The sequence below is a fragment of the Phascolarctos cinereus genome, unplaced genomic scaffold (assembly GCF_003287225.1).
Source record: "Phascolarctos cinereus isolate Bilbo 61053 unplaced genomic scaffold, phaCin_HiC Scaffold_4;HRSCAF=312, whole genome shotgun sequence".
Classification (NCBI taxonomy): domain Eukaryota; kingdom Metazoa; phylum Chordata; class Mammalia; order Diprotodontia; family Phascolarctidae; genus Phascolarctos; species Phascolarctos cinereus.
Window position 1 is genome coordinate 26,585,989 of NW_027555847.1, and position 13,671 is coordinate 26,599,659.

General features: G+C 40.8%; 1 protein-coding gene across 11 annotated transcripts in view; it reads right to left on the bottom strand.

Annotated features, from left to right (window-relative positions):
• The window catches only part of CADPS (calcium dependent secretion activator), a 572,571-nt gene that overhangs the window by 109,454 nt on the left and 449,446 nt on the right, over window positions 1–13,671 (bottom strand). For 6 of the 11 annotated variants that reach the window (XM_078152120.1, XM_078152121.1, XM_020976401.2 and 3 more), the window contains 3 exons: window positions 13,509–13,615; window positions 5,095–5,251; window positions 4,024–4,165 (listed from right to left, as the gene is read on the bottom strand). In XM_078152120.1, the coding sequence (XP_078008246.1) occupies window positions 4,024–4,165; window positions 5,095–5,251; window positions 13,509–13,615 (406 nt within the window). Of the gene's footprint in view, window positions 1–4,023; window positions 4,166–5,094; window positions 5,252–6,497; window positions 6,519–13,508; window positions 13,616–13,671 lie in introns of all 11 variants that reach the window. The other 5 variants (XM_078152119.1, XM_020976388.2, XM_020976394.2 and 2 more) reach the window with 1 other exon arrangement.

Sequence of the window (13,671 nt, forward strand, 5' to 3'; positions counted from 1 at the left end):
TGAGGGAAGTATTTCCTTAAGATGATATGTAAAATGACCTGATTTTTGTTGTTATTGTAGACTGTGAACTTCTTGAGAATAGGGGCTGTCTTTTACCTTTCTTCATAAGTTCACCATTTAGCACAGTGCTTGGCACATGGTAAGTGTTTAATAAATGATTATTGACTGTTGCTATTATTTACACTTTGGGGCCATTTGGCTAAAAGCACATTTAAAAAACATAAATTTAGCACAAAAGTAACTTTAATATTTTTCTCACACATCTCTTTGACAAGGATACAGACCATTTCGAGGGGGAAATTCAGTATACATTGATTGTGGTAGAAAGAGTCACATTATAGGCATGATTCTGGATTCTTTATTAATGAGGTATTCTAGAGTTTCCTGGAGATGCTTTATGCTATAGTGGAAAAGAGTACCTGGATGACAATAGGGATACCTTCATTCTAGTCTCAGCTCTGCCTCAGTTTCCTTATTTGTAAAACAAAAGTGTAGAATTCTATGATCTCCTAAGGTCTTAACTCTAAAACTTTATGCTAGTCTTAGTACAGGGCTCCAGAAAACAGACTTCTCTTATATAGGAGTGAAATAGCAAGGGAAATCAGTTATGTTAAGCCACCTGGGCTTCACAAAACAAAGAGAATGATCACAGAGCCTTAGAGTTGGAAGGGATGTTAATAAATGTTTTTTTGATTTGATGATGCCTATTACAGACAGAGTCAGAGCAACTTGCTATGGCTAGTAAGTATGAGGCAGGATTTGAACCCAGGTTTCCTGATTCTAAAGTCATGGCCTTAATCACGAGGCAATTCTGCCCTTTAGCAGGAGAAAAAGAAAAGTTCTTAAATCCCTAATTTACAAATATGAGAACTTAGGATCATAAATGAAGAGCTGGAAAGGATTCCAGAGGCTGACCCCCTCATTTTATGGATGAGCAAACAAAGGTCACAGGAGGTAATGTGACTCACTTGGGATCACATCAGGGTCAGGACTTGAACCCAAATGCTGTGACTCCAGATATAAGGAATTTTCTATTGTGACATACCAAGTTTCAGGTCTCATTAAAAATGCTTTAAAATGCAAAGTATTTTCTATGCAACCTTTCATCTGAGTCTCAAAAAAAAAAAACCTTGAAAGGTAGGTAACATGTCATTAATACCCCTATTTTATAGATGAGGAAACTGAGGGTCAGAGAGGTTAAGTATCTTGCTCTTGGTCACATAGCTAGTAAGAGTTAGAGGCAAGATTTGAACACAGGTCTTTTGGCATCCTATTCACTATTCCACACAGTCCCTCATTCAACAATTACTTATCCTTAAGTACCTACAATGTTCAGAGCACTACCCTAGGTACTAAAGGAGACAAAACATTTGGAGAAGATACAGTTCCTACCCCCAGGAAACTTACAGTCTCTTGGGGGTGGGGGAGTCATCTCTACTGTGGAATAACTTCTGGGTGGTTGGGAAGTCATGATATTATAGCCTGATACCAACCGATGGAGACTTTAAATAAAGACATCGACTACCTGGTTCCTTTCATTCCCTAGCAACTCTTTCAAAGGGAGTGAGGGGAGGGGTGATGCCAGAAATTCTCTAAGAGAGGAAATAATTGGCTACTTCATTTAATTTCCCTTCCCACCACAGGTATAAATTATGAAATATGTCAGAGATAGAAAGCTACTCTATTGTTACAACAAAATCGATATATTGTTAATATTTGCATATCATAGAGAACTTCTCTTTAAAAGGCTGATAAGAAATAAATCTTATCAAGTTTTTTTTTTAAAGGAATGAGGTTAAAAATATACATTCATAAAACAGAAACTTGCAAGGAAGAAAATAGAAAGAGAGGCAGAGAGAAGAGAGACAGAAATAGGGACAGAGAGAGAAAGAAAAAGAGAGAGACAAAGAGAGCAGGGTAGGTAGACAGAGAGGGAGAGAAACCGTGAGAGACAGAAAGAAAGAGTTAGCTAGATGGATGAGTTGAACGTTCAGAAAACTCAACCTATTTACCTTAACTTGTTTCTTATTTTAGAATAAGCATAATGAAGGGCATACAAATTCTTTACTGGAAGAAAAACACACCCACCACATATACAAAAAAAAAAAATTGAACAATGCTACCCCCCAAATAAAACCCTAAAACAGATAAGTAAAATTTATCCCCATTAAAAGCTCTGTACCAAATGGTCATAGAGGGGATTAATAACACACTTCCTCAATTATCTTCATGTGGTGTCTATTATAGAGATACACATTTTTAGAGATACCCTTATGTTTCTGAGAATGGCTTCCTGGATTTCATTTTGTCCAGTGCTATCAAGCTGCTCCCTCTCATCCATATTTTGTTCATGAATCAGAGGTCTAGCTTCGGTGACTACCCAAATCATATGACTTCATATTGTCTTAATTCAGTTTGTTTTTCTGGTTGTTATTTTCAGGTCTTTCCCTCTCCCCCCACTTGCTGCATGGAGCCTATAGGAGACAGCTGTAGTCACCAACCAGATCTTCATAAGAAAAAATGTTTTACACTTCCTACCTATCTGTATCTTATTGTCTGTAAGTGATATTCACTTCTAAATTGTCAAGCCACCCCTGAAGCCTGATGCTCCAGCTAATTTCTCCCTTTCGGAACTTAAATCTTAAAATGCAAGAACCACACCTCTACTTACAATGAGAAGACCGAGAAAATAGGCTTCAATTTCCCAATTTACTGTAGCAGAGGTTGGGTATATTTAGGACTTCACAAGGGTTACAATTTCCCCCCACCCCGAAAACGTGTTAATGGATACAACCGATTTATTTGCACGTGTTTGTCATCAATGTAGTCCTCTCCTAAATTAAGCACAAGTTAAGTGAATGATTGTGTAACTCAGTGCTATTTGTAAAATGGTGACAGTACCCAGTTTAATCTTTTTCACTTTGAAGATACTTTTTGGAGGCAAAACAAGTCTTGATTTAAATTTTTTTAAAAACTTGCTATTTAGTGCCATGTAGTCAAAACCCATCCCTTTCCTTTATTTAAAAAGCCAGGGCTACAAATCTGAGTATATTAGCTTGCTAATAATTTCCTTTGGTATCTGCACACAGGTAAGTGCCACCAATCTGTCAAGTGGAATGACCTGGGGCATCCCTATTGTCCTGATGGAAATGGAGATGCTGATTTTGTCCCGATTTCTCAGTCTACCAAGAAGCTTTGTAGCACCTTGTTTTCAAAGAAGAGAAAGTTACTTGCTGATAAGGCTATCCGCTGGGAAAGACCTCTCATGGAGACTGGGAACATTCAGTTCCTCAAGTGCTTGGAATGGCCCAACGTGTTCCACTCAGGTTTCTCCTTAAATTTTAAAACCATCCAGATGAAGCCCCGCCATGGAATTTTGACAGATTTACTCAACGAATTGGAACATACCGGCTATCATTAATACCAAGGTGAGCAGCAAAAAAATCCAGACCAACGACAGGCATTATTTGTGTTCCAAACCCACAAAAGGAAACGACATCAGGGTCCCAAGTTCCATAGAAGGGTAGTTTGTGAGGGTCAGGTTGGGAGCTTTGAATCAGATCAACATTCCTCCCCCCCTTTCCTTCCCGCCTCAAACATCCAAGAGCCACACATGGGAAGGGATATGTATGGCTGCACCTGCAATCACATTGGCCTTCAAGATGGTCACAATGTGGTCACAATGGACCAAGTTGGGCATCTTCCACTCTATAAAAATAAGATGTTAATCAAAATTTTAAAATTTTAAATTTTAAAAAAATTTAAAGAAATATTTCAAGTTTCACTTTTTGTGGCCAAATATACGGTAAAACTAATTCAAGCAATAATCTGATTCATGAGCCCTTTGAAACCAGCTCACTGGACCATAGGAACCTAAAGTGAACATGGTAATAGAAATACCCGGAGGCTTTTGCTTCCGCTTAGAGTGACAACACAGTATACAATTATAGTTCTAGTCCAACTCTGCATAACTCTCCATCCATTTGCACCCAAACTCCGTGGCATTAAAGGAGGTATCCTTACTTTACTGGCTCCCACGATTCCCGTTCAAAGCCCCTGTGAATTGACTGTGCAATTGAGGACTCCATCAGATCGACATATCTAACCACAAGTGGGGCAAACAGGTCCTGCAGGTGCTTGTGAAATTTTCCATTGCATAAGTTATCTAGAACAGACAAGGAAAAGCGGAATGAGAACCCTCCTTCGTTCTATCTAGCCACCTACAGACTCTGAGCAGAGGCATTGTCTCATACAATAAACATGCTGCCGATAGGGAAGCCAAAAAGAAAATGGAAAAAAAAACACACACACAAAACAAAACATAAGAACGGCCTTGGAACTCGTCCTTAAATCTGTTTGGAAGGAAGATTGAATTTTTAAAAAATCTTACCCATTTGTGTAGCCCTTTGAAAAAGAAAAACAGTCATGTTCCTTTAAAAAAACAACAACAAAATCCCACACCATTTCTTATGTTTTCCCTGCATCCCCCCCCAACATTCCCGAGGAGAAGGAACATTCTGTGCAGATTCGTCTCTCCCCCCCCCCCCCCAGTGTAGTATGGGCTTTCAATGCTGGAAGCTCCTTTTCCTTCGGAAGATAGATATGTTTTGATGAAAAACACCAAATGCAAAAACTGTAAAATGAGTTACCTTGCTTAGGCAAAAACATACGCACTCACACATATACATACACTCCCTACATCTTTTTTATGCTATGCTTTAGTTTTGTCTGCCACTTAGGGGGGAGTCACCTTCTAACTGAATGCTAAGGCAGGGGAATGGACACCCTTAGATGACAGAATCATTTGAAATTGAAAGAGACTTCTCTGGTCATCTAGTCCTCATTTTAAAGGTGAGGAGACGGAAACCCGAGGGGGATAAGTGACTTGCCCAAGGTTCCACTAGCAAGTATCAGAGGCAGAATTTGAACCCAGACCCCAGACTCTAGAGTCAATGTGCTTTCTACTCTGTCAGAATACACCCACAGGTATTTGCACAAAGTCTGATGTTAGTAATGACAGGCTGTCATTATCCATCTGCTACTTGTCTCTTCTTATCTACTGAGGAAAGCAGAATTACAGAAGATGATACCTACAATCACTACGGAGGAAGTCATTGAGCAGTTGAAACAGTGGGAAGCTGTCCCATGAATCCGGGGGCTGCACCTCCAAGGCCGCATCCATGTCCACTGCAAATAATGCCAGGAACGTCTCAGCATGCTCCACCATTAAGTCTGACCACCACGCAAAAGCCTTGAAGTTAGGCAGAAGAACAATAGGCAGAGAAATCATTAGCCTCCATCTTTAGCCGAGGCCCCCCAAATGCAAGCCTGTAACTGCTCAAGTCTAAATGGGCATTCAAAGGGGTCACTAGTTTTATTGTAAAGAGAACAGCTTTCTTTAAAAATACAGTTGGATGTACAGAGCAGAGCACAAAGGCAACACCTGTCTTTATTTCAGGAGTGTCTTGGAGGGTCAAGACTGTTAGGGCAGGCGGGAGTGGGGTCCTGGGGGAGGGGATGGCAGACAAAACTTCTGTTCAATTTACAATAATGCTACAGATTCTGAGTCATGCTACTGACCAGTGAGCTTGGCTAGTTCTTGTTTGTGAGTATCAAAATTCCGGAGTTTCTTCACTGTGTTTATGGGTTTTCTGCTAATTTGAAATTTCAAAATAATTAAGCTTCTAGGATGTCTGGAGTTTGTCTACAATCTCACACAAACTAATTTACTCACATTTCTCCACTGATACAAACTATTTCTGTTATTTCACATAGGATAAACACCAAGCCACATAAATCCACTGTTGTCAATATTTACACTCAATTTTATGTCTTTAAGATGTCTTTAAGTAGTTGGGGTGGGGGTGGGAAGGGAGTGTCTTCAATTTCCTATCTGTTCCATAGAAACAACAGGCTAAAGTTGAGAAAATAAAGAGATTAGGGCTTACTTTTCTTCAGGGTGTGGGGGTTGGGGATCGGAAACACATGTACATTGAAAACCAAAAAATATCAGTGAAGTAACTCATTTTCATGCATGTGGATTCTCAGAAATCATTGTGCAGGGTCTCTGGGAGTGACATTCTCATCAGCCATGGCCAGATGTGAATGTACTTCGAAGGCATGCATGCATGTTTAGTAATCACTTCTGCCAAGGGAGCATGCAGCATGAGTGGCGATGTCCACAGGACCTCGTGGGCTCACTTGGAAGTGATAGAACAAGAGAAAAAAAAATAACCCACCACCTTGCCTCCCCCCTCCCTCTGCCCCCAGTGGCTGAAAGTATTTACATCAGAAACACTTTTGAGCATTCACCCGAAAAGAAGATGGGAAGGAGACTGGAAACATGAAAGATGATTATGGAAAAGAATTCCATAAATGAAACGGGCTGTTCAGTGGCCAAGCTCTTCTTAGACCTATTGGTTATTGGGGATATTCTAACAGCCATCAAGAGGCAGAATGTCTGCCTTTCTTCTTTCATGAGATTCCATTTTACTTACTTCTCCTTTATCAACATGGGGCTGGTTTGCAAATTAAATGAAAAAAATCAAGTCATGGACCATTCTACAAGGTCTGCTTGACTGGAGATGTATAGCTATAGTTTCAATTTAATACACAGTAAAACCTCATTGGTTCAGAATAATTCTGGGCATCAGGAGGGGGAATGAGGGTGACCAGTCCCATACTCAAAAGTTCAAGTTAGTTAGAAGATATTTTAAAAGAATGGAATTTTCATTACACTGGTATAATTCTGAGTCATGTAAGTTGGCACTAATAAGTAGAATGAGCGAAGAAAGTAGTCAAATACAACTCTTGAGAAGGCAAGCTTATGTGCCATACATACAGGTTTCATTTTTGACTTTGTATCCTCAGCACCTACCACAGTGCTGACACATAGGGGCAGGGATTGGGCCCGTGTTTTCATTGGTATAGGGAATTCCCAGAAGTGAAAACTGTGTTCCACCAATACAGGTTGGCGCCTTCACTGATACTTACAGTCTTAGTGAGCTGGCTCCAACACTGAGATGCTGAGTGATTTACTCATGACACATAGCCAGTATGTGTTACAGGTATGACCTGAACTCTGGTCTTTCTGGTTTCAAGGCTGACTCTTTACATAATATGCCATGCTGCCTCCTACCATACAAAGCAGTTTCTTAATAACTGCTTGTTGATTAACAGACTCATTGATCAGATATCATTTAACTTACAGTAACGGGCAGCTAGGTGGCGTAGTGGGAGTGATGGGCCTGGAGGTGGGAAGATCTGAATTCAAATGTGACCTTAGACACTTACTACCTGTGTGACTGTGGACAAGTCACTTAACCCTGTTTGCCTCAGTTTCCTCGTGTGGACAGTGATTTGGAGAAGGAAATGGCAAGTTATTCCAGTATCTTTGCCAAGAAAATCCCAAATGGGGTCACGAAGAGTCAGACGTGACTGAAATGACTGAACAAAATGACTTACAATAATCAATTACCAGATCCCCAGTGACACTGGCAAAACCATTTCCTCTTTGTTTATACATTGGCTTAAGAACATCTACTAGATTCCTCTTACTTTTCAGTGTGGTCCTAACAATTGTCAGAGGAAGGAATCATTTCAAATTCTTGCCTCAGTGGGAACATCATAGGAATTGAAATTGCCCTAAATTCTAAATTAGGGCTGGTCTGAATGAATGAGGTTTTACTGGATACTTGTGCAGAGAGACGAGAGCTCCAAGACTCACTGAGTCCTCTTTGGACACCTGGTTATAATCAGCATGGATGAAAACCCTGCATCTCCCCTTTGATTCTTTACCATCCTCTTTGGGAAGAGACAATCTAAATGCTCGGTCCAGGGGTGGGGAACCTGAGGCCTCGAGTCCCTGGGCCGAGGTCTGATGACTTTCCCCCTGCTCCCTGCCCCATGTTAGACTGCATATCTAGGACATTCCTCCATGGCCCTCTTAAAAAGCAAAAATCCCTTTCAGAGATTGAGGTATGGTATTCTCCAAGAGTCTGTCAGTCTCTCAGTTAGCATTTTGACACAATGTGATATAAGCCAAAAGAAGATTTCATAGTCCAACAATTAAGGCTGTCCTAAAGTGGAACACAGGGCAGCCTTGGGCGGTTCTGAGTTTGGCCATCACTGAAAATCTCCAAGGGGAGATAAGATAAGCACTTGGAAGGGCTATAATAACAGGGGGATTTCCACTCAGGTGTGCAGGTACACAGGCTACATGAGCTCTGAGATTATTGATAATTCTGAGATTATGTAGGTCTATAGAAAAAAATCTTTTTTTAAAGACACCAACACACCCATGAAATGTCATTTGTTCTAGGGGACAAGAAAGAAAAACCTTTTGAATGGAGTGTTTCTCCGCTCAAATGAAAATGTAAACAGCACTTAGTATAATGTCTGGTGTATTATAAGCACTGCCTAAACGTTTATTGGCCTTCCCTTCCCTTTGCTCAGAGCTGCTTTAGTCCTGCCTATCTCTCAATTTCACACCATGAATCCAATGGCCAGGGGGTGGCATCTAAGATCACATTCAGTAAAGGGCTCAGCACATGGTTGACAATTAATTAATTATTGAACAAATAGGTCCAGAGTGATGATACTCTTACCAACATGTCTTTTCTTAAGCTTATGACCTAATGTACCTTAAGATTGAAGCTTGCTTAGAATACTATGATAAAGTAACAAAATCCAGCAACCAACCCAGAGTTTAAAAGCTCTCAGGACCAACATCAACAATATTGAGTGTGTGTGTGTGTGTGTGTGTGTGTGTGTGTGTGTGTGTGTGTGTGTGAGAGAGAGAGAGAGAGAGAGAGAGAGAGAGAGAGAGAGAGAGAGAGAGAGAGAGGAACAGACAGAGAGGGAGAGGGAGAGAGACAGAGGGGGGGAAAGAGAGAGGGGGGAGAGAGAGAGGGAGAGAGAGAGAGAGGAAGAGAGGAGAGACAGAGAAAGGAACAGACAGAGAGGGAGAGGGAGAGAGACAGAGGAGGGGAAAGAGAGAGGAGGGAGAGAGAGAGGGAGAGAGAGAGAGAGAGAGAGAGAGAGAGAGAGAGAGAGAGAGAGAGAGAGAGAGAGAGGAAGAGACAGAGAAAGGAACAGACAGAGAGGGAGAGGGAGAGGGAGAGAGAGGAGAAAGAGAGAGGAGGGAGAGAGAGAGAGAGAGAGAGAGAGAGAGAGAGAGAGAGAGAGAGAGAGAGAAGAGACAGAGAAAGGAACAGACAGAGAGGGAGAGGGAGAGAGACAGAGGAGGGGAAAGAGGAGGAGGGAGAGGAGAGGAGAGAGAGAGAGAGAGGAGAGAGAGAGAGGAGAGAGAGAGAGAGAGAGAGAGCGCAGTATTTATTTGTCTCTCTCAAAAGAATTGGGAATTGTAACCACAAATGACTGTTGGGGAGGGAGACCCAAAGAAATACCAATTCCAGTTTTGTCCCAGTGAATACAGAGGGCACATGACTCATTCAGCAAACAGCCTGGCTTTTCACTTTCTGATGGAATTGTAAACTCCTAGATTTCAGAATCTGCTTCACTCCTGTCTTTGTAATCCCTGGTGCATAGTACAGTGGCTGTGGCACACAGTAGATTCTTAACAAATGTTTGTTTGTTGCTGAAAAGTTGGTTACTCTGCTGGTGTAGGCGAATGCAATTCTTGTAAATGTTCTAACTCATTGTTGGTTAGAACTACTCCGAAAGAGAGCAATGTTTCTTCAAACCATCTTCCAAGCTGTTAATATCCCATTTTATCTCCCAACTGCTTACCTGTGTGCTTTTAAAAATATTTTCAAAGAGAAGAAGGTGTGTTTTATAGGCACAATCACCCCAAAATGAAGTTTTGTATATCTTACACACACGTTCACATGTATATATGTACCCCTGTGTGCCTAAATACATATATACATATACATACGTATACATAGAGAGAGAGAGAGAGAGAGAGAGAGAGAGGTTGGGCAAAAAGAAAAGCAACAAAACAGGACAGTTTTTTTTTCATAACATTTCTCCCTGTTGAGGTTCTGAGAGCAGAATCCAATGAGGAGGCCACTGAGAGGACAGATGGGCCAAAAAGCTTACACTATTGTGGAGATAGATGTACAGTGCTGGACACTCTCAGCTGCTCTGAATTTTCTCTGGGACACTGAGATTGCTTGACTTTGGAATTTAAAATGGTTCAAAAGGTCATTTGATGGAGGAGACATTAAATCCATGCTGCATTTTTATAGGTTTTGTGCCACACTACACTGCCAAAATTTCCATGTTAGAATTCACTGATTTTTAGGAGAATTCGCTGCTCAAATAATGGAACCGCACTTTGTCAGAGAATAATCACAGTGAGGCAGGTCCAAAGCAATTAGATTACCAGTTAATGTTATTTGGCATCACAGACCCACCATTAATGATCCCATGAAAATCTTACCTTCTCCATGCCAACTTGTACCCAGATTGGAAGTGATTTGTCCCTTACTCTGAAATCCTATATCACTTGTCACCTGTGTTGACCTTCTCAGTTAGTTATCTTTTTATGTGTGGCGTTGTGGGTAAGATGCTAACCATGGAGTTGGGGATCCTGTGTTCAAATCCTGCCTCAGACCTAATGTGTGGTCAATGGCACAGTAGGTAGAGGGGACCTGGAGTTTGTAAGACCTGAGTTCAAATTCAACCTCAGACACTGACAAACTCTGTGATCCCGCACCACTCAGTTAACTGCTGTCTGCCTCAGTTTCCTCATCTGTAAAATGGGTATAATAAAAGGACCTACCTGCTAGGGTTTTTGTGAAGACCAAATGAGATAATAATTGTAGAGCACTTAGCACAGTGCCTGGCACATAGTAGGTGCTATTTTACTATTAGCAATTATTATTAGTAACAATAATAGCAATGCTATTCCCTCAAAATAATAATACTATCTCCATAATAATAATAATGATGATGATATATATTGCTATTACTTAGCCTCTATGTGATGGGACTTATTTATTAAGTCAAAGAGAGAGAGTATATCTCCATTTGAGGCAGAAACTCTCACACTAACAAACCATCTGTTTTTCGTGTATTTCTCTAGCTAGATTATAAGCTCCTCGAGGGCAAAAACCAGGCTAGCATGGTGCTGAGGAGAAATCCAGGGGCTCAGTGAATAAAATTGAATGAAATTATATAGGTTTGCAGTTTGGCTAGGACGTTTCTGCCTAAGTGTGAGTACCATTAAGTGACTGTGCCAAATGTAGCTAAAACACCTTTTTATATAAATGAATTCAGTGTCCGGATCTCCAAAGTGCACCCAGGTCATCATTAGTCCTAAGTACAAATCATAGAGTCCTGAAAACAAATCTCTGAATTTACTTTTGTTCTGTCATAGAATTATCTACGACAGTGATATTTTTTAATACATAAAAGCAAAATGTTTTGTGACAATCCTTGTCAAGATAGTTCTGGACAATGGTTAGGACCTGAAAAACTATGTTCAAAATTCATGCTTTTTCCAGAAAGCTTGACTTTTCTCTGGTATCTCTTTGGATACAACTTTGTGAAATGTCATTGCATGTTTTTTCCCTCACAGCACAGGTAGATTTTTAAAAATAACTCACTTAGAACTCAGTGTTGATCATGGTTTCCCTCAATGTTCACGAATCATCACAGTAAAATGTTGAGAACACTGGTTATCCCATGAGGGTTGGTGTAGTGGAGGAAGTTTTCTGTTTCCTCAAACTAAGGAAGAAGTGGGAAAACCTCCTACACTCTCTTGAAGAATACTCTTGCTGACACTTGAGTCAATAGCGTGGCCAGTATGGAAAGATTTTACTCACATTCAGAAAAAAAGAAACAAACAACAATAAAAACCAGTGAAAGTCACTTTGGGTAGGCTATGCCTGAGGGGCAAGGTTATGGTTAAAAAGAAAAAAAAACCCAACCCTGCAGATTTTATTCACTTTTCTGGTATATTCCTCAAAGCTGTGCAAAGCTTGCCGTTGTTTTGAAATCAGCCTCCTAAATCATAAGGAAATATAATGGCCTTCCAGCTGGATTTGGGAGAAAATATTTGCTCTTAGACACTCTCTCTCTATATAAATACCGTATATATGATTTGCATACAGACAATATTATAAGAAGATTAGTACCATTCTAACTAGCTACTGGTTACTAAGTTCACTACTCATCTGGCATAATAAAGGTGAGTGCAGACCAACACAGGTAAATACGACAGGCTAAGTAAGGAAAGAGTCCAGGCAGGTAGGGTTGTGTTGGGATGTAACTGCAGTCCTTTTTCAATATACTGATTGCTTCATGCATGGACCAGATCGCCACCCCACATTTACACTTCTGTGGGGGGAAACCAATTCCAAAAGCAGTCCATCTGAAGGTGCTGTTACATTCCTTCGGGGGAGGGGGCAGAGTTACAAAGCAAGGAGCGCCCAGGTAAAATCCCATCGGAAAACACTGCATTAAGAGGGCATGCACGAAGTATGACAGGAGGTGACTTGTTTCATTCGGTTTGAGTCACATACCTCTTTTCCCTGCCAGGATCATCCAAGAATGAATGAACAGTAGAAAAATAGGGAGGAAATTTAAATATGCAATCAGGCATTAGTTGGGACTGGTGGATTTATGGTATGTTATGTATTAGTTAATTGTACTGTCAGTGTTCATTAGATGGTGGAATTATCTTTTTAGGTGACTGTGAAAATTGCTTTCACTGAGCGCCTTTAATGCAACCTATCTAAATGTGAAGGAAAAGACAGAGTAAGTGCATCATTTTTTAAAAAGTGCATCATTTAAGAAAAGGATGCCAAAGAGAGCATAGTTCAATCTGAGTTTCAAAATGAATTGGGACATACAGCATGGGACAGAATGGATTTAATGACAAGCTAGACCTATCGAGTTAGTTCCTCACAGGTTTAGGATTTTGTTAGAGCTGGCATTCTGTGGCATTGCAAATACCATAAAAGTGGTCTTTTGGACATGATGACAAGCTTAACTGACTGAGGTGCATGTTGGAAAACCTACATGATAAGCAACACGGAGTAAGATCCATCTTGTCACAGCATTAGCAACCCGAGGTAAACTAGAAAACAAATGAAGAGTGTACTATACAGTAGCAAAGCTTAGGGACAAATTAGAAAACACTGGCTAGGATCCACTCGACAAAGGACCAATACAAACACCACCACCACCAAAAAAGGACCAAAACACACCCCAGGACCAACGTGGCCTGTGAGAATGGAACGAATTTGGGAGTCATTACCTCTGGGCTAGACTTACCTTGTTTTGTTGATGCCTAAAAACATCGGAAAACTGTGTCCAAATGGACAGAACACAGCCCAATGTTGAAGATGAATTACCTCCTCAAACCTCCTGGGCCAAAGTCTCTTTGTCTCTTAACCTTGTTCTAGAAAGTCCAACTTGTAAAGGAGTATGGTAACACTTCCACTCCAACTCTTGGCACTTGGGGAAAAATGTTCTAAATCACAGGGAGATTTGTCCCTAGGGGACGCCAATGTCCACTGCACAGTGATGCTACTCACCTCTGCATGATGCTCTTCATTTTGCTGGAGGACTTCAATGACTAATTCCGCCAGGCGTATTGTGTCTTCTAGTTTTTTGGCAGGAGTGATTAAGCGGCCTACATTTTCTGCAGTACAAGAATTGGAGTTAAAATTCATCACAAGTGTTGAGCGAGTGTTGCGG